This window comes from Odocoileus virginianus, chromosome 1 (assembly GCF_023699985.2).
Source record: "Odocoileus virginianus isolate 20LAN1187 ecotype Illinois chromosome 1, Ovbor_1.2, whole genome shotgun sequence".
NCBI lineage: Eukaryota > Metazoa > Chordata > Mammalia > Artiodactyla > Cervidae > Odocoileus > Odocoileus virginianus.
Genome location: NC_069674.1, coordinates 45,530,928 through 45,557,346, shown reverse-complemented (window position 1 = coordinate 45,557,346; position 26,419 = coordinate 45,530,928). Strand labels below are relative to the sequence as shown.

General features: G+C 41.6%; 1 protein-coding gene across 4 annotated transcripts in view; it reads left to right on the top strand.

Annotated features, from left to right (window-relative positions):
• Positions 1-26,419, top strand: part of GSDME (gasdermin E) — a 103,375-nt gene that overhangs the window by 35,313 nt on the left and 41,643 nt on the right. The window contains exons 1-3 of one of the 4 annotated variants that reach the window (XM_070467604.1): positions 733-1,020; positions 8,990-9,219; positions 14,023-14,215. In XM_070467604.1, the coding sequence (XP_070323705.1) occupies positions 9,009-9,219; positions 14,023-14,215 (404 nt within the window). In that variant the 5' untranslated portion in view covers positions 733-1,020; positions 8,990-9,008. Of the gene's footprint in view, positions 1-732; positions 1,021-1,428; positions 1,710-8,989; positions 9,220-14,022; positions 14,216-26,419 lie in introns of those variants that run through there. The other 3 variants (XM_020878020.2, XM_020878021.2, XM_020878022.2) reach the window with 3 other exon arrangements.

The window sequence follows — 26,419 nt, the reverse complement described above, 5'->3', positions numbered from 1 at the left end:
ATACTAGCTGCTGATCTCATACTATCTTCCTCAAGCATTTACTTGAAAGGCAGTGGACAGGACAAAAAAGAAAGGGAAGAATTTGAAGACACTGCGTAACTATTGCACAAAAAGCTCCTGTCTAGGCAGAGCACTGGGCTTCTTGGTGGGAACTTCACGAAAATGCAACTTACAAGGATGTTCTTGAGGTTAATGGCCAAGGTCAGGAGACAATAATCTCTATAACAAGCCAGTGCAATTTTATGAGGACAGAGAAACAACAGCATGGATACAAAGTCTCTTGGCAGGGCCAAGACAGTGATTCTTTTTCTTCCAAACTCTCTAATCAGTGTGGCCAGGCAGAGGACAAAACGGGTACCTCTCGACCATTTTTATTCATTCATTCATCCAACAACCATTACTTAATTGTTCACCTACCCTGTGCCAAGCAATGCAAAGATGAGTGAGACCTCGCAGTCTAGTTGGAGAAATGAACAAGAGGATGCATTAATTAACTCAATTACTATCATCCATCAGGTACTGTGCTAGGTGCGGGGTATAGTTAACAAAACAGACAAAATCTTCCCCCACGCCCACCCTCCCGCACTTGTGGAGCTGGCATTCTAGGGAGACAATGCTTGAAGTAAGTATGAAATCCTAAAAATAAAGCATGCGAGGAACTAGGGCGCGTTCCTGTAGGGTGGTGGACTGGCTGTACTTTTAATTGGAATAGTGAGGGACAGTTTTACTGATAAGGAGGTGGGGTAACTCAGGATGTGCCCAGAGCATATGGGAGCCCAAGGGGAAGCCCCGCGTCTCTCCACGCCCTGCTGAGGGCAGCCCCAGGACTCAACCCTCTCCAGTGCCAGTTCTGGAGCTCATTCCTCCCGCCGCCGCGCCGGGCTCCAAGGGGCGGGGACCGAGCAAAGGTCCCGCCGCCCGCCCTCTTCCCTCGCGATCCCCCGCCCCGACTCGGCCCGGCCCGGCCCGGCCCGGCGGCTCCTCCGACTCAACAGGCGCTGGTCGCGAGGCAGCTGGGAGGTGAGTCCGGGTGTCTGGGCTCGGCTCTGTGCGGGGTCCGGCCTTGACCTTGGGGAGCCGAGCCCGCGAGGCCCTTTCTCTCTGGGACGCTCTCCGGTGTGCCCCTTAATCCTAAGGGGGACGAATGGGAGGGCTGCCCGCAGCTGGATCGCCGGCCCCATGGCGTCCCCCTCTCCCCCGTTTCCCGCCCCCGCCCCCCACCCCACCCCTTTCCCATCCCATCCCCTCTCCTCTTCTCCTCCACTCCATTGCTACTTCCTTCTCTGGCTGTTGCTAGGGCAGCGGGTACCCACTGCCCCATTCTTCGCGCCCCCTCCCCATTCCTTCTTTCTTTGTCTTCCGGTTTCTCCTGGCTAGGCTCTAGACGGCCGCGCGCGGGAGCGCGTGTGTGCGGGGAAGGAAGGCGGGGGCCCGGCGTGGAATTCTCTCTCCGGCCTGGACCGAGTCCCCATCCCTAGCGTCGGGGATCCTGGGCCCCGAGCTGGAGGAGGAGGAGGAGGCCAGCCACCACCCCCACCCCGCCTTGATGGGATGACATCACCGCGCTCACGGGGCCTCCACGTGCGGACCCCGGACGCTTCCAGTCTGCACCTGACCAGGAGAGACCAGCCGGCGTTTTTAGAACAGCGTGGGTTGTAGCGGGTTCGGAAGAACCCTCTCACTGAGCTTCTACTCCGTTCAGAGGACTGGTGAGAAGGAAGGATGTGTTAGGATCGATGGATTCCTTTGAGAGGCAAATAGACAATCTAGTTGGAGTGGAATGAAAAGTGCTGCGGGGTCAGAGAGAACAGCTGAATAAGTGTAGAGTAAATTAATTGTTTTCCAAAGCCAGCACCAATGAGCTCTTCTCGTAAACGAAAACAGCCGGAAAAAATGAGGCCAGACAATTAGATCTGAGAAATAACCGCCCAAGCCCTCAGCAGCTCCTTAGGTTTTCCAGAAGTGCTTTTGTTTTCGTTCTTTTTGAACCCACAAGGGGAACCAATGGGTTCTTCTTTACTTAATCAGTCTCCTGTTATTTATTCCACTTCCCCCAAACCTTTGCTGCCTCACCCTCCTTTTACAAGCTCACGCCTGCCCTGTGACCACCATTTGTTTTTTTATTTCAGATTTTTATTTTAGAAAGAAATGATAGAGTTCGTTGTCTTTAATTTGCCTTACTATACAAATGAAGGCGCTGGGCTGTAAGCATTGGAAGATACAGAGGAATGACACCTCTGTTTCAAGTTAATAGACTCAATTTCTCTTTGTTGTTGAGAAAACTAAAAACAATTCAAAATGTGCTGAAGTTGTTAGGAGACAATAGTACTAATAGCAGTGTCTTGTTTTCCTAGATAGTGAGGAAATAGCATGTTTTATAGCCATGGTTTTTGCTCCCACCATAACTGAAGTTTACCCTTTTGAGCACATTTTCTCACTCTACAAAATGAATCATATGTAGTTCAAATTAAAAAAAAAAAACCTGATTAGGGTGTCAGCAGAGCAGGTGGTCCAGGTCTCAGGCTTGGGAGACAGGTGGACCTCAGTTGGAATCTGGGCTCAGCACTAATTCTCTATTTGAGGTTCAGTGCCTTCTGGTCAAAGGCCTCTGGTAACAGCAGGTGGAGTTGAAGGGGTTGGGTTGTTGCTTGTTGAATGGGGGAGGCTTTGCTGCATGGGCAACCCTGGGTTTCTCCATAACTGGGTATCAGAAAGGAGTTATAGGATTTGGGCTTCTAGGCGATTTGGGGGAGAGTGTAAGGAGATAAGACTTTGCTCTGGATTGGATGCCGCCAGAAAGTGTGGGAAATTCTCTGGAGTATCCTCATAAATCATGTCTGAAAGGAGTGAGGCTAAAACTGCCGTTGGCTGAAAACCACAGTTATGTGTCAGGGTTGGTGGGGGTAGTGGGAGTGTTTGGTCATTTTTGTGGTTTGCACAGTGTTCACATTTTGACTGTGGTCAGATAAGACTATGAAAGGTTTTGTTTTGGTCTTGATTTATCATGACCACCAAGTGGCCTTGCCTGATGTTGATGTCCTGTGACATTGTTCGTGCCGGCCAGGAGAATGCCGGGCCAGTGCCGGCAGTCCCAGGGCTAGCTGATGGTACCAGACCAGTTCCTGGATGTCAGGGTTGCTGCTTTTTTTCTTGTGTTCTTGAGCAATTAACATGTTTGAACTTTACTTTCCACTTCTGTAAAACCCAGATAATACCTCCTGAGCGTTGTCGTGGAGATTCAATGAGGAAATATGTAGAAAGGAGTTAGCCAGTACCTGGCACATAGCAGGTACACAGCCAGTACCTGGCACTCAGCGTACAGTTACCCCCTCTTTATTCAGTGGATGTTGAGGCTTCTTCCTTAGAACTATCCAGTGATCAACTGGAGCTGCTCCAGAGAAGAATCCTGAATTGGGAAGAGGTAGGTTTTTTGCAACTCAAAGGTGTGATCATTCCATCACACTGAATCAGTCTTGAGGATGGTCATGAGCGATTGTAGTACCTTCTAATGCCGTCACCACCTTGGCAAATATTTTTAAGATCCTTTGGTCCCAGTTGGCTGTGTGCTCTTCTGACTTAGTGTCATTGTCTTGCTTTTTTGGTCTCTTCCTTTAATGCCTCTTGTCCGGGAGTCTGAGCTGAGCTTTCATGTCACTGCCTTGACTTTGATTCTCTGAATTCTAATCTGATTCAAGCTGGGGAGCCACAGAGGCCCATGAGATGTTTGCTAATGGAATTCTTCAGGCCCAAGTGAAGGAGCCCAGGCTCTTTGGTACAGCTGTAAAGTGCAGTGGAGTTTTAGGCCATGAGCATTTTGAGCTTGACCTCTAGGGAGGCCATTTTTGTCTTCTTTTGGATTGGAGCATTCTGGAAATTTGAATCTGACGTCTGACTTCTAGTTGAGGCATTATTGTGCTTGTCTGTGTCAGGCAGCTTGAGTTCTAGATCTTTAAGTGGACTCTGGGCGTGTTATTTAATCTTTCCAGGCAGGACAGTTATTTAGTTGTTTGAGAATCAGACAGCAACTTATTGGCTCCCAATTCCACATGATAAACTGTATTGTATTAAATTTTTTGCTTATATCTTTGCTCATCTCTCTATTTTTTGAAAGCTTCTAGGAATAAAGAAAAAGCAATATAAAATAGGATAAGGACACAAACAGTTCAGAAAAAGATATATAAAAAGGCTGTGAACAAAAGATGCTTAAGTTCATTTATATTAAAATGTGTGTTAGTTGCTCAGTCGGGTCCAACTCTGCGACCCCATGGACTATAGCTGGCCAGATTCCTCTGTCTGTGGAATTCTCCAGGCAAGAATATTGGAGTGGGTTATCATTCCCTTCTCCAGAGGATCTTCCCGACCCAGGGATCGAGCCTGGGTCTCCTGAATTGCAGGCAGATTCTTTACTATCTGAGCCACCAGGGAAGCCTCTTAAATTATATGTTATATTAAAATAACATGACTTAAAACTATACTGAGATACTATTTCTCACCTATGACTAACAAAAATACAAAAGATTGATAACCTACTTTTGTTGCTGAGACTGATAGTTTCATACCTTGTTAGTGAAACTGAAAAATGGTACAACCTATAAATTATCGATGCATTTACCCGTTGGTCTAGCAATTGTTTTCCTTGAAATCCCCCTTCAGGTACTCTTGCCCAGTGGCCCCCAACCTTTTTGGCACCAGGGACCGATTTTGTGGAAGATAATTTTTCCATGGCCCAGGGGTGGGAGCACGGTTTCCTGATGATTCAAGTGCAATACATTTATTGTCCACTTTATTTTTAATGTGCTGCTACTGATCTAACAGGAGGTACCGGTTCATGGCCTAGAGGTTGGGGAACCCTTTTCTTGCCCATGTAGAAAGGGGACATACATTCAGTATTTAGGATGACATTTTTATAGTAATAAAAATGTAGAAGTAACTCAAGTGATCAGCAATATGGGACAGGTTAAATAAGCTATGGTACATCCATGGGAAGGGGTGTTATGAAATTGTATTTTGCAGAGGGTGCTCACCATGGAGAGATCTCTGGGATATATTGCCACATGACAGAAAGCAAGATGCAGAACAGTGTGTACATTCCTTTTATATTTGTATAAAGAAACATGAAGGTGATATACCTGAAGGGGAGGGGGTGAAAAGGTAGATGGGACCTGGGTACGGATGGGATTACTCAGGGTGTATCTTTTCCCATAGTTCAGATTCTCAAGCCATGTAAATGTATTGTGTATTCAAATATAGTAATTAAAAAAAAAACCCAAACCCTCTAACTTTAGCTTCACAAGGAAAATAGTCTCAGTTCCTTGATTGAATAAATCTGAGTCTAATAAAAACCTCTGAAGCAGTAGTCACTTCCGTTAACTTTTCTTCAAACAACCTACCTTGTCAAGAGGCTATGTTTGATGCTAGATTGAAAAAAAATTAAAAATTAATTTAGGAGTTCCCCTTCTTTATACTCTAATCCCTTTGGGGAGGGCTGGTGTCATTATTAAGACTTTGCTGCCTATAGCAGATGGGTTTTGTTACTATTTTTTTTTTAATAGCAAGCCTGATGTAGGTTTTTTAGAGACCTGTTTAATCTGAAGTCAAGGTAGTAAACTCCCTTCCCAGTTGCCCCAGGAAAGAATGGAAACCATAAAAATGAAGATCCTGACACCCCTGGAGAACTGAGGCAGGTTCTGCTGCTGCTCTTCTCTTGGGGCCAAGCAGGGTGAAATTCCCCAGCTGACTGAAAGTCAGTGTTAGTCGCTCAGTCATGTCCGACTCTTGGCAACCCCATAGAGGTGTAGCCTGCCAGGCTCCTCTGTCCGTGGAATTCTCCATTGGAGACTTCTAGTGTTCGACCCAGAGATGAAACACGGGTCTCCTGCGTTGCAGGCAGATTCTTTACTGTCTAAGGCACCAGGGAAGTCAGGTCATTGAGGAGACCGTATTTTGTTAAATGTTCTTTCCTTGTGTTTGACAAAATAAACGTTGTGTCTTATCCTAGATACACTGTCAGTGGTAGTACTGCCTTCCTGTCCCCACCAATCTGCTTCTTCCCAGATCCCTCTCTTGATAACTGGCATCTCCATCTCATCAGCCAAGCCAGGCCCGTGCTGTCTGCAGGCCACGCTGGGGAGTCTCCTGTCTTTCATCAGAAACCTCACATCCAACCAGAGTTCTGGGGAAACCACCAAACCAGCATCTTTTCTGCCCTTACGGCACTGATGTAGTTCAGCATCCTCCTGTGTTATCTGTCTCTAACCTTGTTCCCTTCCAGCTGATCTCTTACTTCATGTCCAGAAGATCTAAGTGATCACTCTGACCATACTGCTCCCTGTATAACCCCTCTAGTGGCTTCTGCTGCCCTGGCCCCCAGGAGGGGAGGCACAGGCCTTCAGGACCAAGACTGAGTCTTCCTCGTCTTTCGCCCCTCCCCACTCTAGAACTTGGCCGTCCACTGCAGGAACCGATCCCAGAGCTGGCAGAGCAACTCTAGGTCTATTAAAGAAGTGGTGATGGGCATAGCTACCCTAACCCGTGTCTCCTGATCATTACAACCTTGCTGGTCCCAAATCTTAGAAAATCTTCTCCACCTGTCCACCACTTCCTGCAAGTGCTGAGCCTTTATAATTGCTTGTCTGCTCGAGGCTCCTCTCAGTACTCCTTTGCTGACCTAGACTCATTTCTACCTAGCCCACAGAATGCAGCTGTGATGCTGTCTGCTTCAGGACAGCTCCTGCAACACTGTGTTTCTCTGCACCTTGATCTGGATGAGTTTTTCTTGGTTCATTCCTTGAAGTAATCTGTGTCAATATCTAGCATAAAGCTTAGCTGTTTATTTCTCCATCTGCTCACCAAACTAGTAGCTCATTAAGGGGAGAGGCTGCCTTTTGTGTCTGTATCCTGAGTGCTTAAACACAGTACCTGGGTATAGTACATACTTAAGAATAATTAATGACTGATTCAATAAATATTTTGATAAGTGAGCAGGGTTAGATGGCTATAAAATAATCTAAGATGAGGTACTTTAGAGAAGAACTAGTGATAGTAAAACAATTTTTAATGTTCTCGAGAAGATCCATGGTAAAGAAGGTGGGTTGAACTATTAATAATTAAATATCCAAGATTATCTCAGCTCTTAAATTCTATAATTGTGTTTTTTTTTCCATTTATTTTTATTAGTTGGAGGCTAATTACTTTACAGTATTTAGTGGTTTTTGCCAAACATTGACATAAATCAGCCATGGATTTACATGGGTTCCCCATCCCGATCCCCCTCCTGCCTCCCTCCCCATCCCATCCCTCTGGGTCTTCCCAGTGTACCAGCCCTGAGCACTTGTCTCATGCATCCAACCTGGGCTGGTGTATAATTGTGTTTTCTATGTGATTTCCAGATACCAGGGTACAAGTGTAAATAAAACACTGTTCTTGTGCACTACACATTTTAATCTTTCTTGTGCATTAGACATTTTAACCTTTGTGGATAGTTATTTCAATTTGTGCGTTTTTGTGGTAATAATGGTCATGTATGTGTGCACATGTATATGTATTTTGCATATGTACAGCTATGTGCAGTTTATACACTGTGAATTGTTTATAACCTTTGTCCATGTGTCTACTACCATTTTTTAACCCTTGATGTACTTTGCAAAAGTTTTTTTTGTATGTTTTCTAGATTTTTGTATTATAAGCATTTTCTCAGTTTGCTATTTGTCTTTCTAAAGGCGTTTCTCATCCTACAGTTGTACAAATATTTGTCTTTTTACTTTTATGGTTTCACTTTTCCTTAAAAACCCACTAGTCCACTGAGAATTTGCTCTTGTGTGTGGCATGAGATGGGTCTTCCCAGGTGGTGCTGGTTGGTAAAGAACCTGCCTGCCAACACAGGAGATGCAAGAGACTTGGGTTTGATCCCTGGGTTTGGAAGATCCCCTGGAGGAGGAAATGGCAACCCATTCCAGTATTCTTGCATGGAGAATCCCATGGACAGAGAAGCCTAGCAGGCTACAGTGCGGGAGGTCACAGAGTCGGATGTGACCGAAGCGACTTAGCATGCATGCATGGCATGAGATAGGGATAGGTCGCAGAGTCGGATGTGACCGAAGCGACTTAGCATGCATGCATGGCATGAGATAGGGATCTGACTTTATTTATTTTTTTCCAGATGTTTAGCCAGTTGTTCTAACAGTTTATTGAAAAGTGTATACATCTTCCAGTGAATCTAGTACATTTATATCTTCCAGTGTGTCTTTCTTTTTTTCCCTTCCAGCTGAATAGCTTTCATTTCTGGGTTTAAAAGTAACAGCTAGTCACTTTATATTTATGGACAAGGGAAATCACACAGTATAGAGAAAAAGCACATTAGACCCTTCAAAGAAGTAGTCATAAGTCAGATGCAAATTTGGGTAGTCAGTATGCTGTTCAACAGATATTCCCAGGTCTCTGCCTTCCAAATACTTGTTATTTCGTGACCATTATGATTGGCTGAGGCCATGTGCCTAGTTCTTACAAATTGTGAGTGAATGGGATATGTGTCAGTTTGGGGCTAGAGCATTTAATTCCCGATGTGAGACTTTCCTAGAACCTTATTTCCTGTTGGCTGATGACTGATGATGTTCAAGAGGGTGGCTGCCCCTTTAGCCTGAATCCGTGAATGACTGCAAGGAGCAATGCCTCCTGTACTGGATGTGCGCTGTGAGCACGAACTATACCTTTCTGACGATAAGCCACTGAGATTTGGAGGTGTACCCTAGCCTATCCTGCATTATACTCATATCCTCTTTCAGTATTTCAGTTTTTTTTTTTTTTTTTTTTTTAGTATTTCAGTTTTTTATTTTTTAGACATCAGCTGAACTCAAGCTAGAGGTTTCTCTAAGGAGAAGATATTCTTTCATGAATACTGATTGATACTAGGAAGAAATATAATTTCAGGAAATATCATGAGATAATAACTTCCTATATATATGCATATATATATATTTTCTTTTTTTTTCAGGTAACCTGGAGTTCTCAAAATGTTTGCCAAAGCAACACGGAATTTTCTTAAGGAAGTTGATGCTGGAGGTAACCTGATCGCAGTATCAAACTTGAATGACTCAGATAAATTACAACTTCTAAGTCTGGTGACCAAAAAAAAGAGATACTGGTGCTGGCAGAGACCCAAGTACCAGTTTTTATCTGTCACTCTTGGAGATGTACTCACAGAAGACCAGTTTCTGAGTCCAGGTATGTTTCTTTGGTTATATTTACAATTAGTTCAGATCAGGAGATGATTCTTCTTTTAGACACATGTTGTATTGTTTTTGTTGTTGTTTAGTCACTCAGTCGTGTCTGACTCTTTGTGACTCCATGGACTGTAGCCCACCGGGCTCCTCTGTCCATGGGATTCTCCAGATAAGAATACTGGAGTGGGTTGTCATTTCCTTCTCCAGGGGATCTTCCCCACCCAGGGATCAAACCCATGTCTCCTGCATTGCAGGCAGATTCTTTACCAGTGAGCCACTGGGGAAGCTACATGTTGTCTTGAGTGATTATAAAGACATACCTAATAATCAGTTCTCCTGATTCTATGCTACTGTTTTAAAGACACATCCGTTCTGTTTTCTTTTTCTTTTTTATTTTATTCTGTCTTATTTTTGGCTGTGCTGGGTCTTTTCTGCAGGGCATGGGCTTCTCACTGCAGTGTCTTCTCTTGTTGCGGAGCATGGGCTCTAGGGTGTACAAGCTTCAGTAGTTGTGGTGTACAGGCTTAATTGCTCTGAGGTGTGTGGAATCTTCTCAGACCAGGAACAAAACACGTGTCTTCTGTTTTGGCAGGCAGATTCCTGCCGATTGTTCTTTCTACCAGAGGAGTTCCAATATGGCAGTTTTTGGTATAAAAGTACAACATGCCCACTTGTAGATGTTGTGGCTCCTCCGTATAAGTGGACTGAGGTTCTACTGCTCCCAGTTTGGTTTAATATTGAGGTTGATGATGCCCCATATCCATCAGGAGAGTGTGAAAGATTTTATTACTTACATAATGAAGCTTTTCTGGGGAGAACATGGTAGATTCCCGAGCTGGTCCAAAAATGACTAGAGAGAAGAGGGAAAAAGATGAGCTTAGTTGTTCTAGTGAATAGGAGATATGGTGGGGGTTCTGTATGGGTGGGGCTTGCAAGGTTTCAGTTTCCTGCTGGTGCCAATGAAGAGAGTACCTGAAGTTTCTTACCCGATTGCCCAGATGTGTAACAGAAAGGAAGGGAGATAGTGAGCTTGAAACATCAAACATCAAAAATACTCCTCATTATTATAGAGAAGTATTTATAAAATATAGAAAGGCAAGAAAACAAATCAACAAAAATTCCTCCATCAAGTGTTAATTTCCATTATATCTTTTTTATCTCTGCATCTAATTTTTGAAAAATAACATTGGGAACACACTACATGAAATTTTAATATACTCCTCATTTATTTTTTATTTAGCCTTATATGTTTAGATTTCTTAGTATGGTTTAAATATTTCTTAGTACTGTTTTCAATAAGCAGTGTGTATGTATCCTAATTTGCTTAACCAGTCCAATTTAGTGCTTTGTATATAGGGCTGCAATGAATATTTTTGTTGTTGTTTTTCTTTTAAACAATTGTTTTAGCATAGATTCTTTTTTTATTAACATTTTTGTTTTTCTTGAGATATAGTTGATTTACAGTATTCTTTTAGTTTTCAGGTGTATAACATAATGATTCAAAATTTTTATAAATTATATTCCATTTGTCATTGTTATAAAATATTGGCTATATTCCCTGTGCTGTATAATATATTGTTGTAGCTTATTTATTTTATACATAGCAGTTTGTACTTCTTAATTCTCTACCCTCATCTTACCCCTCCCTGCTTCTCTCTATGCTCTGGTAACCATTAGTTTGTATCTGTGAATCTGTTTCTTTTTTATTATATTCACTGTTTGTTTTATTTTTTAGATTCCACCTATAAGTGATAATATATAGTGTTTGTCTTTCTCTAATTTATTTCACTTGGCAAAATACCCTCCAACTCCACCCATGTTGTTGCAAATGGCAAAATTTCATTCTTTTTTAATGGTAGAGTTTTATTCCATTGTGTATGTATGTGTGTGTATATATATGTAAATATACGCCACATATTCCTTATATATTCTTCTATTGATGGACACCTATGTTGCTTCCATATCTTGGCAATTGTAAATAATGCTACTGTGAACATTGGGGTAGCACAGATTCTTAAATATACAATTACTGGACCAGAAGTTGGGAGCTTTTCAAAGACTTTTGGTACTCATTCCCCACACAACTTTATGAAATATAGTGACGTATAAAAGTACCATCAGCTCTTAATTACTGGGCTAAATGATGTTCAAGTCTTCTTTTAGCTTTAAAGTTCTTTAATTTTGTAATTGCATTTCTCTTTAAAGGGTAAAAGTGACGGAGGAGGTAATTTGAGTTGACAAATAATCTCTAAACTTCCTTCCAGACCAGCATTCTAGTCAGTGCTTTCTTCAGCCAGGCCCATTATCAGAGCTGTCAAGCAATGGGCAAGTGAACTGATTAATGATTTATGTCATGTCTTCCCCCTGGATATTGGGTAGAACATTTATTGAATGGTATAACAACTAGCTATGAGGAAAGGCAAGAGAAAAAAAAAATCACAGAGCAGCCCATGAACCACTGAGTGATTGGAATTCACCACTCTGTGCTGCTGGCCTCTTCGCGGTATCCAGAGAGCTCCTGTTAGATGGTCAGGCCAGTGGCAGTACCTGAGATGAGCAAGTCCCACGTATGTTCATCAGCTGAGGCCGGAGCTCACCCCTGGGTCTGTGTCCTGTGGGTGTTAGGGCTGTGATGAGAGGTGCCCTCTTCTTTGTCTACTGAGCAGGTTCGAAATGCTTCACCTTTGTCATCCTTGCCGCTGGCAACAACGCAGGAGTGTTGTGTTGTGTTCCGGGATGTGGAGGTTAGAGGATAGTGAGTTGATTGTCCCAGTGACAGCCTGTTGGCTTCCTCACTTTTCCCTTCCACCTGCAGCGGTGGATGAGTCAGTGCGGACATGTGCACAGATGACATCTATTTCAGAACGTGTCTGTGTCTCGCGTGGCAGTTTGGAATGCACAGACAGTCCTGATTATCTCGGCTGCTGTGGGGTCCAGTCCTGGGGTCAGGGTTCCCAGGAGTGGTAATAAGCCTCATGGGGACCAGGACTGGGAGCTGAAGGTAGAGTTTCTATCTGTGTAGCTCTTTGTACAACCCAGGACTGCCCTGTTTATTGGGAACATTGTTGCTCTGGCCTAAACCCAGTGGATAGATTGAGCACTTGCTGTGTGCCAGGCTCTGTATGACATGGTTTAGAGACATCAGCTTCCAGCAGAATCCATCAGGTAGGAATTATTAATTATCTCCAGTTTGCATCTGACAAACCTGAGGTTCAGGGAGATGGATGATACCCAGGTCTCCCAACTAGGAACATTAGAGTAGTGATCAAATCTTGAGCTCTTAACAGGTGCTCTATGCTGCTTTCCAAATCAATTCCCAGAATGTTTTTATTTATTTATTTATTTATTTTTCCATTTATTTTTATTAGTTGGAGGCTAATTACTTTACATCATTGCAGTGGTTTTTGTCATACATTGAAATGAATTAGCCATGGATTTACATGTATTCCCCATCCCGGTCCCCCCTCCCACCTCCCTTCCCAGAATGTTTGTATTCTCAAGATGTAAATAGGAAAAGTCTTTGATTAGGGGGCATTTTCATAAACTTCTTATTTTTGGTGGAGACAATCGTTTACTTTGTAAATTTCACAGATAATGAGTGGTGATTAATTCTCATTAACCCTGGCTGAGTAATGGGTTTTCTTGACTGGAGTGATAGAAGTATAGGTGTTGGGGGTGGTGACTGGGTTTAAAGAAGCCTTTCAGACTCCCAGTAGACTTGAATCCATTATGAAGTATCAGCAGGAGTCCAGGAGAGCCTTGGGTCTGGCAAATGAAAAGGGCCAGTGTAGGTTCCTAAGAGACTCTCAGTGTAGCCTTCATTGAATGATGGTGACTGAGACTATTTTTATGGTAGTATTTGGCTCAATTAAAAATGAGAACAGGAGACATATAGAGACATGAGAAGGCTAAGATCCTCAGATATGTGTAACTTGGTGTTCAGATTTTTTAAAAAAAAGGCAGATCCTAAAGGCAGACTGATAGCAGTCACCTGATATGACCTGATGAGGAACATGGCAATCCCTAGGGGAGCTAATTGAAGCTGGGACACCAGCTGGGTGGTGGCATCTTTCTTTATTGTCTGGGAAGCAGAGAAGGAAGAATGGAGAGTCTGGAGCTTGCGTACTCTAGGATGGAAGCAGGGAGGAAGGGCATGCTCACTGACTTTATCAGGAACACAGAGATAAGGAACTGCTTGATACGGTATCAGATGACTGGGTAGAGGTCAGATATAAACAGCTTAATAAGGGGGAACTGTTTGAATGGAGATGGTAATGAAAGCCAGGGAAGTATTCTTCAAGGCCACCCAGGGGAAGGGAAGATGCCTAGGGACAAATTCAGCCTGCTGATCTGCCAGATACTGGGTCAGGCAGGCCACGCCCTGGCTGGGTGGGTGAGCAGAGTGCCAGGCTGCTGTTTTCTTTCTGCTTACGTGTCATCCTCATCCAGTCCCTTCATCCTCAAAGCACATATTTAAAACATCCTATTTATTTACCTGGATAGCAGTTAAACAGATGTTTACTTTAAAATTATTCGTGGAACTCTAAAGATATTTTTGGTGCACATATCTATATGCGTGTATATTGGACTTGAAAGATGAAAAAACAAAAAAGTACACCTGGCCACCAGTACACCTCACTCTCTCAGTCAGCGTCCAGGTTCTTTTGTCCCGACAGCGCGGCCTCTGGCTCTCTGTTCTGAGTGCAGACCTCGTGTTTCCCGCGGGTTTCTGCAGGATTGGAAAGCTAGGTGACCTGAGGCAGAGTTGGCTGCTTTGTCATCCTGCATGTCTTATTCACTGCAGTGGTCGTGGAGTCGGACTTTGTGAAGTACGAGGGCAAGTTTGAAAACCACGTGAGTGGGACCCTGGAGACAGCCCTGGGGAAGGTCAAGCTGAATGTTGGCGGCAAAGGCCTCGTGGAGAGCCAGTCCTCCTTTGGAACCCTGAGGAAGCAGGAGGTGGACTTGCAGCAGCTCATCAGAGATGCCCTGGAGAGGTAATGGGAATTCTGCTCGGCATTTTGACTTTGATGCGCCTCTCGTCTAAATTTTTAGGAAGTTATTTATTGACTTTTGACTGTGCTGGATCTTCGTCGCTGTGCGTGGGCTTTTTCCAGTTGCGGTGAGTGGGGGCTCCTCTCTAGCTGCAGCGTGCTGGGTTCTCGTGGTGGTGGCTTCTCTTGTGGAACACGAGCTCTCGGTGTATCGGCTCAGTAGTTGTGGAGCATGGGCTCAGTTGCCCTGTGACCTATGGAATCTTCCTGGACCAGAGAGCAAACCCACGCCCCCTGCATTGGCAGGCAGATTCTTAACCACTGGACCACCAGGGAAGTCCCATGTCTCTCATTTATAGCTCATTCCGTGGGGACTTCCCTGGTGGTCCAGTGGTTAAGACTCTAGGCATCCAATGCAGGGGAGGTAGGGGAACTAAGATCCCATATGCTGTGTGGCCAAAAAAAAGGTCATTTGTATCAGCAAACGTTACTGAATGCCCATTGCTGAAATGTGATGAGCAGTTCATCTGTTAGTCTGGACTTTCACTGCTCTTAGCCCGAGCAGGGACACTTGGGAAGCACTTTAAAAGGATGTTACTTCAGGCAAATGTGTACTTTTAAAGAATCATATCATTTATAAAATACCAACAGTGAGAATGCTCTGTTCTACAATTTGGAATATTAATATCAGAAGTGGGAAAACCACACTCCTCTCTCTGGCTCTTTATGATTTTCTGATTAGGGAAAGAAGAAACCAGGTGAGATACTTCAGGGGAAGAGCTAGTTTTTAACTCTGAAATCTTGAAGACAATTCCACATTGTTTAGATTTCAGTAAATACAATTTACTCCAGTAAAACTGAAACCTGCAACTCAGATTGGGACTTGAACCCGGCCAAAACCCATAATGTTCCAACTGAGATCACACACCTGTTTTTAGGACTTAATGAAGCTCAGGTTCTTGATGTCTCATCACAAAGAATTCAGTGAGAGAAAGTGATAGGTAAGAAGTGAATTTGGAGAGAAACACACTCCACAGACAGAGTGTGGGCCATCTCAGGCAAAAGCTGTGTCAAAATATGGTGTGGTCAGCCTTTATGAGCTGAGTAATTTCATAGGCTAATGAGTGGGAGGATTATTCCACCTACTTTGAGGAAGTGGCAGAGATTTCCAAGAGATGGGCCACAGCCCACTTTTTGGTCTTTGGTTGGCCTTGGGACTGTCATGGTGCCTGTGGATGTCATTTTGCCAGCTTGATGTATTTGAATGAGTGTACACTGAGGCCCAAGGTCTAGTGGAAGTCGACTAGTCCACCGTTTTGGACCCACTTGGTTCTAATCAATTTATGTTGTGTCCGCTGGCTGTGTCATTTTTTCAAAGGTTGTGCCCTGCTCTCTTCCCTCCTACTTCGAAACAATTTGTTGTTGCTTAGTCACTAATTTGTGTCTGGCTCTTTGCAACCCCATGGACTGCAGCATGCCAGGCCTACCTGTCCTTCGCTGTCTCCTAGAGTTTGCCCAAGTTCATGTCCATTGAATTGGTGATGCTATCCAACCATCTCATCCTCTGCCACCCTCTTCTCCTTTTGCCCTCAATCTGTCCCAGCATTAGGGTCTTTTCCAGTAAGTCAGCTTTTCGCATCAGGTGGCCAAAGTATTGGAACTTCAGCTTTAGCATCAGTCCTTCCAATGAATATTCAGGGTTGATTTCTTTTAGGATTGACTGGTTTGATCTTGCTGTCCAAGGTACTCTCAAGAGTCTTCTCCAACACCACAATTCAACAGTATCAATTTTTCAGTGCTCAACCTTCTTTATGGTCAAACTTTCACATCTGTTTCAAAATGATAATACATTGTTATTTTTACCTTATGTTTCTTCAGCATTCCTCAAATAACTGCTGAATGAATGCCTACTACATACTGTTTTACATGTTGGGGATTCTGAAGTGAACAAAACACCAGTATTTCTGCCCTATATTCTTGGGGGAGAGAGAGACAACATGTAACTAAGTAATATATATATATAGTATATTGATGGGACTCACCAGAATAGGGGTTATGATTTGAAAAAGTGGCCAAAGAAGGCATCCTGGAGAAACTGGCATCAGAGAAAAGACTTGAAGTTGGGGATGGGAGTGAGTGTAAAGGTGTTTTGGGCAAGAAAGTTGTAGGCAGCCGTGGTGTGGCTGGAGCTGAGGAATCTGGGCAGGAGCAGGTGAGGTCAGAGAGGCCCTGTAAGGACCTTGCAGGCCACTGAAAAAACCTTTAACTTTCACTTGGAACTTCTCTTGTGGCTCAACGGTAAAGAATTGCCTGCAGTGTGGGAGACCTGCATTCGGTCCCTGGGTTGGCAAGTCTCATGGAGAAAGGAACAACTACCCACTCCAGTGTTCTGGCCTAGAGAATTCCATGGACAGAGGACCTGGCGGGTGACAGTCTATAGCATTGCAAAGAGTCAGACATGACTGAGCGACTTCCACTTTTCTTTTCCTGAGTGAGGTAGGAAGACACTGGAAGACTTTGAGAAGATAAGTGACAGGATCTAACAGGTTTTAGGAGGATCATTCTGGCAGCTATAGAGAGACTGAATGGGCGGAAGCCAGGAGTCCTACTGAGAGGTTATTGCAATAATCCTGATAAGAGATGATATTTCTAATTGAGAGGTTTTTATAGTAATCCTGATGGGAGATGATATATCCATTTGTACAGAAATATATGTGCATTTTCTTGTGTAGTTTATCACCCTTTTTAAAACAGAAAATGCCAACCCAAATATATTGAGAAAACTCACGTATAGGTAGCTTATCTCCTCTTTTCCAGTATTTTTAGGATTATATGAAATATGTTTGCTCATTGAATAAACTACTGTTTAAAAATCAATAAAAATTACCCTAAAACTCATGTAGCAATCATTTGGTGGACAGACTGTACAGATAATGAGGATGCTTGAGCAACTGAGGTCTTCAAAACCCATCCACCTTTCCACTAAGCTCTGATGCTTGATGGAGTTGAAGGGCAGTGGTTGTTATTTGACTTTTGCCTCATGGCACTTGCTAGAACTCCAGGACTCCACTGCATTAGGACTCGGGGGCAGGAATTCCCTTTCTCAAAGAACTGTACATGAGGTGGAAGGGACAGCAGCCTCTTTCTCTGATAGTCATGACCTTAATTATCTTTTCTCTACTGATTTTCTTTTTTGGTAAAGAGGCATTTTCCTTCTCTACTACAAATACCTACTGGGGGCATACTAGAAAAACATTTTCTGTTTATCTGAAAATGAAATTTAACTTGGGGTCTTATATTTTTATTTGCTAAGTCTGGCAAATAAGAGGGAAGAGGGGCAGAAGGGCTGGTGGTCCCTGTCTTTAGTCAGCCCTCTATAGTGTGTGTCTATTTGCAGTCTTGTTATTTCTGTTTGAAGATCCACAGTTTGGCATGCTTATAATCTCATTTCCCAATATAGGTTTCTCGCTCATCGTGATTCAGGTGTAGAAGATTGTGCCAGTAGGAAGCATATGGGGAGAAGTCAGTGAGTAGAGATGGGAGAAAATATTCTCAGAAAAAGAGGCTAAGACCAGAAGTGGGGAGACAGGGAGAGAGGGAGGGGAGGTATCTGCTGAGCGGCTGCTGTGCGCCGGGCACTTTATGGGCATCATCTCCTTTCCTCTACACAGCTGTCTCCTTTTAGGCCTGAGGATCCAAGGCTCAGGGAGAAGTGACTTGTTCTCAGTCCCAGAGCTCAATTTGGGTGCTGCAGCTGGGATGCATCCCAGGATTTTCTGACTCCAAAACTCCTGTTCTTTCCTCTATATCATTCTTGAAGTGATTGTGAAGCAAAGGAGTTGGCTGAGATAAAAGTAGTTAAAATTATCACAGGAGATGTTAAAGGCAGAGGCCTGAACCCAGGTCCCCAGTGAGGGTACCTAGGGGGTGTACAGTGTTCCAGGCGCCGTCCTGAGCGAGCACATATGAACAGCCGGTCCACCCACCTGGAGGTGCCCGCACGAAGGCGTGAGATCATCTTGGGAGAGTTTAGATGTTCTGTTCTTTTTCCAGGTGATGGGGAAGCAATGGCCTGTGTGGAAGGGAGAAGGGAAGGGGCAACACTGGGAATACATTTAAAGTCTAGAGATGGAAAGTGGAAGAAGAGTCACCTCTTCCTTGCTCTATTGCTAAGAGGTAAAGTTGAGGTACAAGGGGAGGAAAGATGAGGAGGACTTGACCATAGGATGGAGATCACATCAGCCTAACATCTTGTTACTTCTTGTTGGAATAATAAATTCTTATCTACGTAGTTTTCCTGTCTTTGGACTCCCACAGCATCATTATGTTGATAAGACTGGCCGTTTGATATATGCACGGCCTTGGGAGTGGTGATTAGTAATGCTTAAGTACTGTATGTTTTTGAGGGTTCATTTGCAGTCATTTTTATTTCAGGTCATTTAGATAAGTTGTCATCTGTATACAAGTTATTTTAGTCCTCAGAATTCAGAGTATTTGTTTTATTGTCTGTGAGATGTGTGCACATCTCAAAAACAAGCTTCATCTAGCATTAAAAAAAAATGCAGGTACATGCCCTTATAAGTTATTAGCATTGTTGGGCATAAAGGCTATCCCTAGGACCACAGGACTTACCTTCCAGATGTTGGAATGAGAGCTCTAGTTTATTGTAAAACATTTTTTATGGAAAATAGTCTAAGACCTTTCCATAATGACTCAGCTTCATGTTTTATTCTTAAGACCTAGTATTATTTATTCTGTGATAAACTCATTAGTCTTTCTTCCTTGTCTTCTGTTGTCAGCTGCTATTTATGAATGCTTTAAGTATAATTACCACACCTATTCCATCTCTGCCACTAATCTAGTGTTTGAAGAAGTTTACTCCTGATAAATAACTTCTGCAGATCCTGAAGTCAGGGTCACTTCTGGCCCTGGCCTCAGTTTCCCCAACTGTAGGTGGACTAGCTGGACTAGAGATTCTTTAAGAGTTTTCTGTGGACTAAATGTAGAAGTGAGTGGACTTGAGTGCACACATCAGTTCCTTCTCCTTGCATTCAGAGCCTTGGTTCCAGCTGATTTACAGAGATGTGCAATTTTGTGCTTTTTCTGACTGTTTTGGGTTTAAGGAGGGGTGGATATACCTGTACAGTCACATCCCACTCTCACTTTTTGGTGTGTTGTAAAGCAAATTTTGGTTAAAAAAAAGATTACATTTTTCCATGAATACATACTAATTAAAAGTTTGGTTCTTCATTAAGCATCCCAACTTGTAAACTATATGAAATTAATATATCATGCATGCAATGTGAATGGCAATGATAAACCTTCATAATTATTTAAAGACTTTTAAAATTATCCCCGAATAGTCTTTTTATATCTGAATACAAATTCCACAAGTGTAGTGGTAGTGTTAGTCGCTCAGTCATGTCCGACTCTTTTTGACGCCATGGGCTGTGTAGCCTGCCAGGCTCCTCTGCCCATGGTGTTCTCCAGCAAGAATACTGGAGTGGATCACCATTCCCTTCTCCAGAGGATCTTCCTGACCCAGGGATGGAACTCAGGTCTCCTGCATTGCAGGCAGATTCTTTACTGTTTGAGCTACAGGGAATTTAAATACTAGTATTTATTATGGCCCACACGTGACCTCTAAAGTTACTGTGATAGCTCTCCTGAGTACAATTTCAGTGTCTCAACAAATCTTACTTTATTTAGGAGCATTTTGAAGGGAGGGATTTGGGGACCTGTGTCTTTCTTGGAAAAAAAAAGGTGTAGTGAAGTTGAAACTGGCCTTTTCTACTTGACAACTTTCCCTGTGGCCAACAGAGGGTTTGAAATGACTCCCTTTGTTCTTGTGCTCAATACAATGCTGGCACCATTAAAAAATTTTTTTTTAGTTTGTTTGGAATATAGTTGATTTACTCTGTTGTGTTTCAGGTGTAAAGCAAAGTGATTCACTTATACATATCAATTATTTTTCAAATCCTTTTTCCATTTAGGCTTTTTATAGAATACTGAGTAGAGTTCCCTGTGTTATACAGTAGGTTCTTGTTGGTTATCTGTTTTAATATAGTCATGTGTATATGTCAACCCCAAACTCCCAGTTTACCCCTCCCCCACCACCTTTCCCCTTTAGTAATCATGAGTTTGTTTTCTAAGTCTGTCTGAGTTTATTTGTGTTTTGTAAGTAAGTTCATTTGTATGATTTTTTAAAGATTCTGTATATAAGCAATGTCATATTTGCCTTTGTTTGACTTATTTTACTTGGTATGGTGATCTCAGTTATATCCATGTTGCTGCAAATGGTGTTATTTTGATCTTTTTATGGCTGAGTAATATTCCAGTGTGTGTGTGTGTGTGTGTGTATCCATACATATATATCTATATTTATCCACACATACACACACGTATATGTACATCCTGCAACTTCTTTTTCCATTCCTCTGTTGATGGACATTTAGGTTGCTTCTATGTGTTGGCTATATAGTGCTGCAATGAACATTGGGTTGCATGTATCTTTTGGAATTATGGTTTTCTCTAGATTCATGCCCAGGAGTGGATTGCTGGATCATATGGCAGTTTTATTTTTAGTTTTTAAAGGAACATCTATACTGTTCTCGATGGTAGCTGTACCAATTTACATCTCCACTAACAGTGTAAGGAGGTTACCTTTTCTTCATATCCTCTCCAGGATTTATTGTTTGTAGATTTTTTTGATGATGGCCATTCTGACCAGTGTGAGATGATACCTCATTGTAATTTTGATTTGCATTTCTCTAATAATTAGCTATGCTGAGCATCTTTTCATGTGCCTCTTGGCTATCTGTACGTCTTCTATGGAGAAATGTCTATTTAGATCTTCTGTCCATTTTTTGATCAGGTTGTTTGGTTTTTTATATAGAGCTGCATCAGTTTTTTAATATATTTTGGAGATTAATTCCTTGTTGGTTGCTTCATTTGCAAATATCTCCTCCCATTCTGTGGGCTCTCTTTTTGTTTTGTTTATAGTTTCCTTTGCTGTGCAAAAGCTTTTGAGTTTAACTTAAGTCCCATTTGTTTATTTTTGTTTTCATTTTCATTACTCTTAGAGTTGGATCAAAAAAGATATTGTGATTTATGTCAGAGAGTGTTCTGCCTGTGTTGTCATCTAAGAGTTTTATAGTATTTGGCCTTATATTTAGGTCAGTTTATTTTTGTGTATAGTGTTAGGGTATGTTCTCATTTCATTTTTTACATGTAGCTGTCCAGTTTTCCCAGCACCCCTGACTGAAGAGACTGTCATTTCTTCATTGTATGTTGTGCCTCTTTGTCACATTGACCATAGGTGTGTGGGTTTATCTCTGGACTTTGTATGCCATTCCATAGATCTGTACTTCTGTTTTATGTGCTAGTACTATAGTGTTTTGATGACTGTAGCTTTGTAGTAAAGTCTGAAGTCAGAGAGCCGGATTCCTCCGGCTCTGTTTTTCTTTCTCAAGATTGCTTTGGCTATTTGGGATCTTTTGTGTCTCCGTTCAGATTTTAAAAAATTTTGTTCAAGCTCTGTGAAAAATGCCATTGGTAATTTGATATGAATTGCATTGAATATGTAGATAGCCTTGGATATTGTAGTTGTTTTGAAAATATTGTTTCTTCCAATCCAGGAACATCATCTATCTTTCCATCTGTTGGTGTCATAATTTGATTTCTTTCATCAGCATCTTTAGTTTTCTGAGTACAAGTCTGTTGTGTCCATAGGTAGGTTTATTCCTACGTATTTTATTCTTTTTGCTCTGATGGTCGATGTGTTTGTTTCCTTAATTTCTTTTTCTGACCTTTTGGTGTTAGTGGTAGAAATGCAGCAGACTTTGATGTATTAATTTTGTATCCTGCAACTTTACCAAGTTCAGTGATGAGCTCTAGTAGTTTTCTGGTAGTGTTTTAGGATTTTCTGTGCATAGTATATGTCATCTGCAGACAGACTGAGTTTTACTTCTTTTCCAATGTGGATTCCTGTTATTTATTTTTCTTCTCTGTTTGCTAGGACTTCCAAAACTATATTGAGTAAAAGTGGTGAGAGTAGACATCCTTGTCTTGTTCTTTATCCTGGAGGAAATGCCTTCAGTGTTTCACCACTGAGAATGATGTTAACTGTGGGTTTGTCCTATGTGGCCTTTATTATTTTGAGTTAGGTTCCCTCTATGCCCACTTTCTGGAGGGTCTTTTAAAATCATAAATGGGTTTGAATTTTGTCAAAAGCTTTTCTGCATCTATTGAGATGATCATATGTTTTTTAAAAAATTTATTTTTAATTGCTTTACAGTAGTGCGTCGGTTTCTGCCAAACACCAACAGGAATCATTGTTGGTATACACATGTCCCCTCCCTCTTGAACCTCTCTCCACCCCTCGCCCCATCCCACCCCTCGCCCCATCCCACCCCTCTAGGTTGTTACAAAGCCCTGGTCTGAGTTTCCAGAGTCATACATCAAATTCCCATTGGCTATCTATTTACATGTGATAATATATGTTTCCATGTTGCTCTCTCTGTACATCCCACCCTCTCCTTCCTCCCGTGGCACTGGGTCCATAAGTCTGTTCTTTATGTCTGTGTCTCTTTTGCTGTCTTGCAAATAATTTCATCAGTACCATCTTTCTAGATTCTCTATATATGTGTTAGTATACAATATTTGTTTTTCTCTTTCAGACTTACTTCACTCTGTGTAATAGGCTCTAGGTTCATTCACCTCATTAGAATTGACTCAAATGCATTCCTTTTTATGGCTGAGTAATATTCCATTATATATATGTACCACTGTTTCTTTATCCATTCATCTCTTGACAGACATCTAGGTTGCTTCCATGTCCTAGCTATCATAAATAGTGCTGCAATGAACATTGGGGTAAATGTGTCTTTTCAATTTTGGTTTCCTCAGTGTATATGCCTAGGAGTGGAAGTGCTGGGTCATATGATGGTTTTATTCCTAAAATTTTAAGGAATTTCCATACTGTCTTCCATAGTTGGCTGTATCAATTTACATTCCCATCAACAGTGCAAGGGGGTTCCCTTTTCTCCACATCCTCTCCAACATTTATTGTTGCTGACTTTTTGATGATGGCCATTCTGACCAGTGTGAGGTGATATCTCATTGTAGTTTTGATTTGCATTTCTCTAATAATGAGCGATGTTAAGCATCTTTTCATATGTTTGTTAGCCATCTGTGTGTCTTCTTTGGAGAAGTGTCTGTTTAGGTCTTTTGCCTACTTTTTGATTGGATTGTTTGTTCTTCTGGTATTGACTTGTATGAGCTGCTTGTATATTTTGGAAATTAATCCTTTGTCAGTTGTTTCATTTGCTACTATTTTCTCCCATTCTAAGGGTTGTCTTTTCACCTTATTTATAGTTTTCCTTTGCTATGCAAAAGCTTTTAAGTTTAATTAGGTCTGACTTGTTTATTTTTGTTTTTATCCCCATTGCTCTAGGAGGTAGGTCATAGAGGATCTTGCTGTGATTTATATCATAGAGTGTTCTGCCTATGTTTTCCTCTAAGAGTTTTATGATTTCTGGTCCTAGATTTAGGTCTTTAATCCATTTTGAGTTTATCTTTGTGTATGGTGTTCGGAAGTGTTCCTTATTTTTGACGAAGAAGCCAAGAATATACAATGGGGCAAAGATAGCCTCTTTAATAAGTGGTGCTGGGAAAACTGGACAGCACATGTGAAAGAATGAAATTAGAACACTTTGTAACACCATAAACAAAAATCATATGGTTTTTATTCTTCAGTTTGTTAATATGGAATATCATATTGATTCATTTGCTTTCATTGAAGAATCCATGCATCCTTGGGATAAATCCCACTTGATCATGGTATATGATCCTTTTAATGTATGGTTGGATTTGGTTTGCTAGTATTTTGAGAATTTTTGCTTCTCTGTTCTTTTATATTGGCCTGTAATTTTCTTTTCTTTCTTTTTGTTATTTTTATTTAGCTTTGGTGTCAGGGTGATGCTGGCCTCATAGAATGAGGTTGGGAGTGTTCCTTCCTCTACAGTTTTTTTTTTTTTTTTTGAGTTTCAAAAGGATAGGTGTTAACTTTCACTAAATGTTTGATAGAATTTGTTTTGAAGCCATCTGTTCTTGGACTTTCGTTTATTGGAACTTTTAAAATCACAGTTTCAGTTTCAGTCCTTGTAGTTGGTCTGTTTATATTTTCTATTTCTTCTTGTTTCAGTCATGGGAGGTTTTGCTGTTCTAAGAATTTTCCATTTCTTCTAGGTTTTTCATTTTATTGGACTATACATTGCTTGTAGTAGTCTCTTATGATCCTTTATATTTCTGTGGTGTCCATTATAAGTTCTCCTTTTTCATTTCTAATTTTATTGATTTGAGCCCTCCTTTTTTTTCTTGGTGAGTCTGGCTAAAGGTTTATCCATTTTATTTATCTCTTCAAAGAACCAGCTTTTAGTTTCATTGATCTTTTCTATTGTTTTCTTCATCTCTCTATTTTATTTATTTCTGCTTTGATCTTTATAATTTCTTTCCTTCTGCTAACTTTGGGTTTTGTTTGTTCTTCTTTCTCTAGTTGCTTTAGGTGTAAGGTTAGGTTGTTTATTTGTGTTTATTCTTGTTTCCTGAAGTAAGATTGTAGTTGGACTTTTGGTTTGTTGGAAGTTTTGGTTTGTTGGAAGCTATAAACTTCCCTCTTAGAGCTGCTTTTTCCATGCCACATAGGTTTTGGATCATCATGTTTTTGTTGTCATTTGTCTCTAGATATTTTTTTAAACTTTCCTCTTTGATTTCTTCAGTGATCCATTGATTGTTCAGTTACATATTGTTTAGCCTCCACATTTGTGGGTTTTTTTTTTTTAACAGCTTTTTTTCTCATTCAGTTCAGTTCAGTTGCTCAGTCATGTCCGACTCTTTGCGACCCCATGAATCGCAGCACGCCAGGCCTCCCTGTCCATCACCAACTTCTGGACTTTACTCAAACTCATGTTCATTGAGTTGGTGATGCCATCCAGCCATCTCATCCTCTGTCGTCCCCTTCTCCTCCTGTCCCCAATCCCTCCCAGCATCAGGGTCTTTTCCAATGAGTCAGCTCTTTGCATGAGATGGCCAAAAAGTATTGGAGTTTCAGCTTCAGCATCAGTCCTTCCAATGAACACCTAGGACTGATCTCCTTTAGGATGGACTGGTTGCAGATGGTGATTTCAGCCATGAAATTAAAAGACGCTTACTCCTTGGAAGTGAAGTTATGACCAACCCAGAGAGCATATTAAAAAGCAGAGACATTACTTTGCCAACAAAGGTCATCTAGTCAAGGCTATGGTTTTTCCAGTGATCATGTATGGATGTGAGAGTTGGACTGTGAAGAAAGCTGAGTGCTGAAAAATTGATGCTTTTGAACTGTGGTGTTGGAGAAGACTCCTTGAGAGTCCCTTGGACTGCAAGGAGATCCAACCAGTCCATCCTAAAGGAGATCAGTCCTCAGTGTTCTTGATTTCTACTCTCATAGTGTTGTGGTCAGAAAAGGAGCTTGATATGATTTGAGTTTTCTTAAATTTTTTGGCACTTGATTTGAGGCTCAAGATGTGATCTATTCTGGAGAATGTTCCATGTGCACTTGAGAAGAAAGTGCTGTTTTGGATGGAATGTTCTATAAATACTAATTTATTTGCTCTATTGTGTCATTTAAGGTCTGTGTTTCCTTATTGATCTTCAGTCTGAATGATCAGTTCACTGGTGTAAATGGGGTGTTAAAGTCCTTCATTATTAGTGTGTTACTCTTTATTTCCCCTTTTATGGCTGTTAGCATTTGGCATACATATTGAGGTACTCCTATGTTGGGTGCATATATATTTACAATTGCTATATCCTCTTCTTGGATTAATCCCTTGAGCATTATGTAGTGTCCTTCCTTGTCTCTTGTTACAGAAATTTAAAGTCTGTTTTTTTCTGAGTATTGCTACTTCAGCTTTCTTTTGATTGCCATTTACGTGGAATACATTTTCTATCTCCTCACCTTCAGTGTTTGTGTCCCTAGATCTGAAGTGGTTCTCTTATGTACACGTCTTATTTCTGTATGCATTCATCTGGTCTATATCTTTTGTTTGGATCCTTTAGTTCATTTAAATTTAACATAATTATCAATATGTATGTTCCTAATACAATTTTATTAATTGCTTGGATTTATTTTTGTAGGTCTTTTTTCTTCCTTTCCTCTCGTTCCCATTT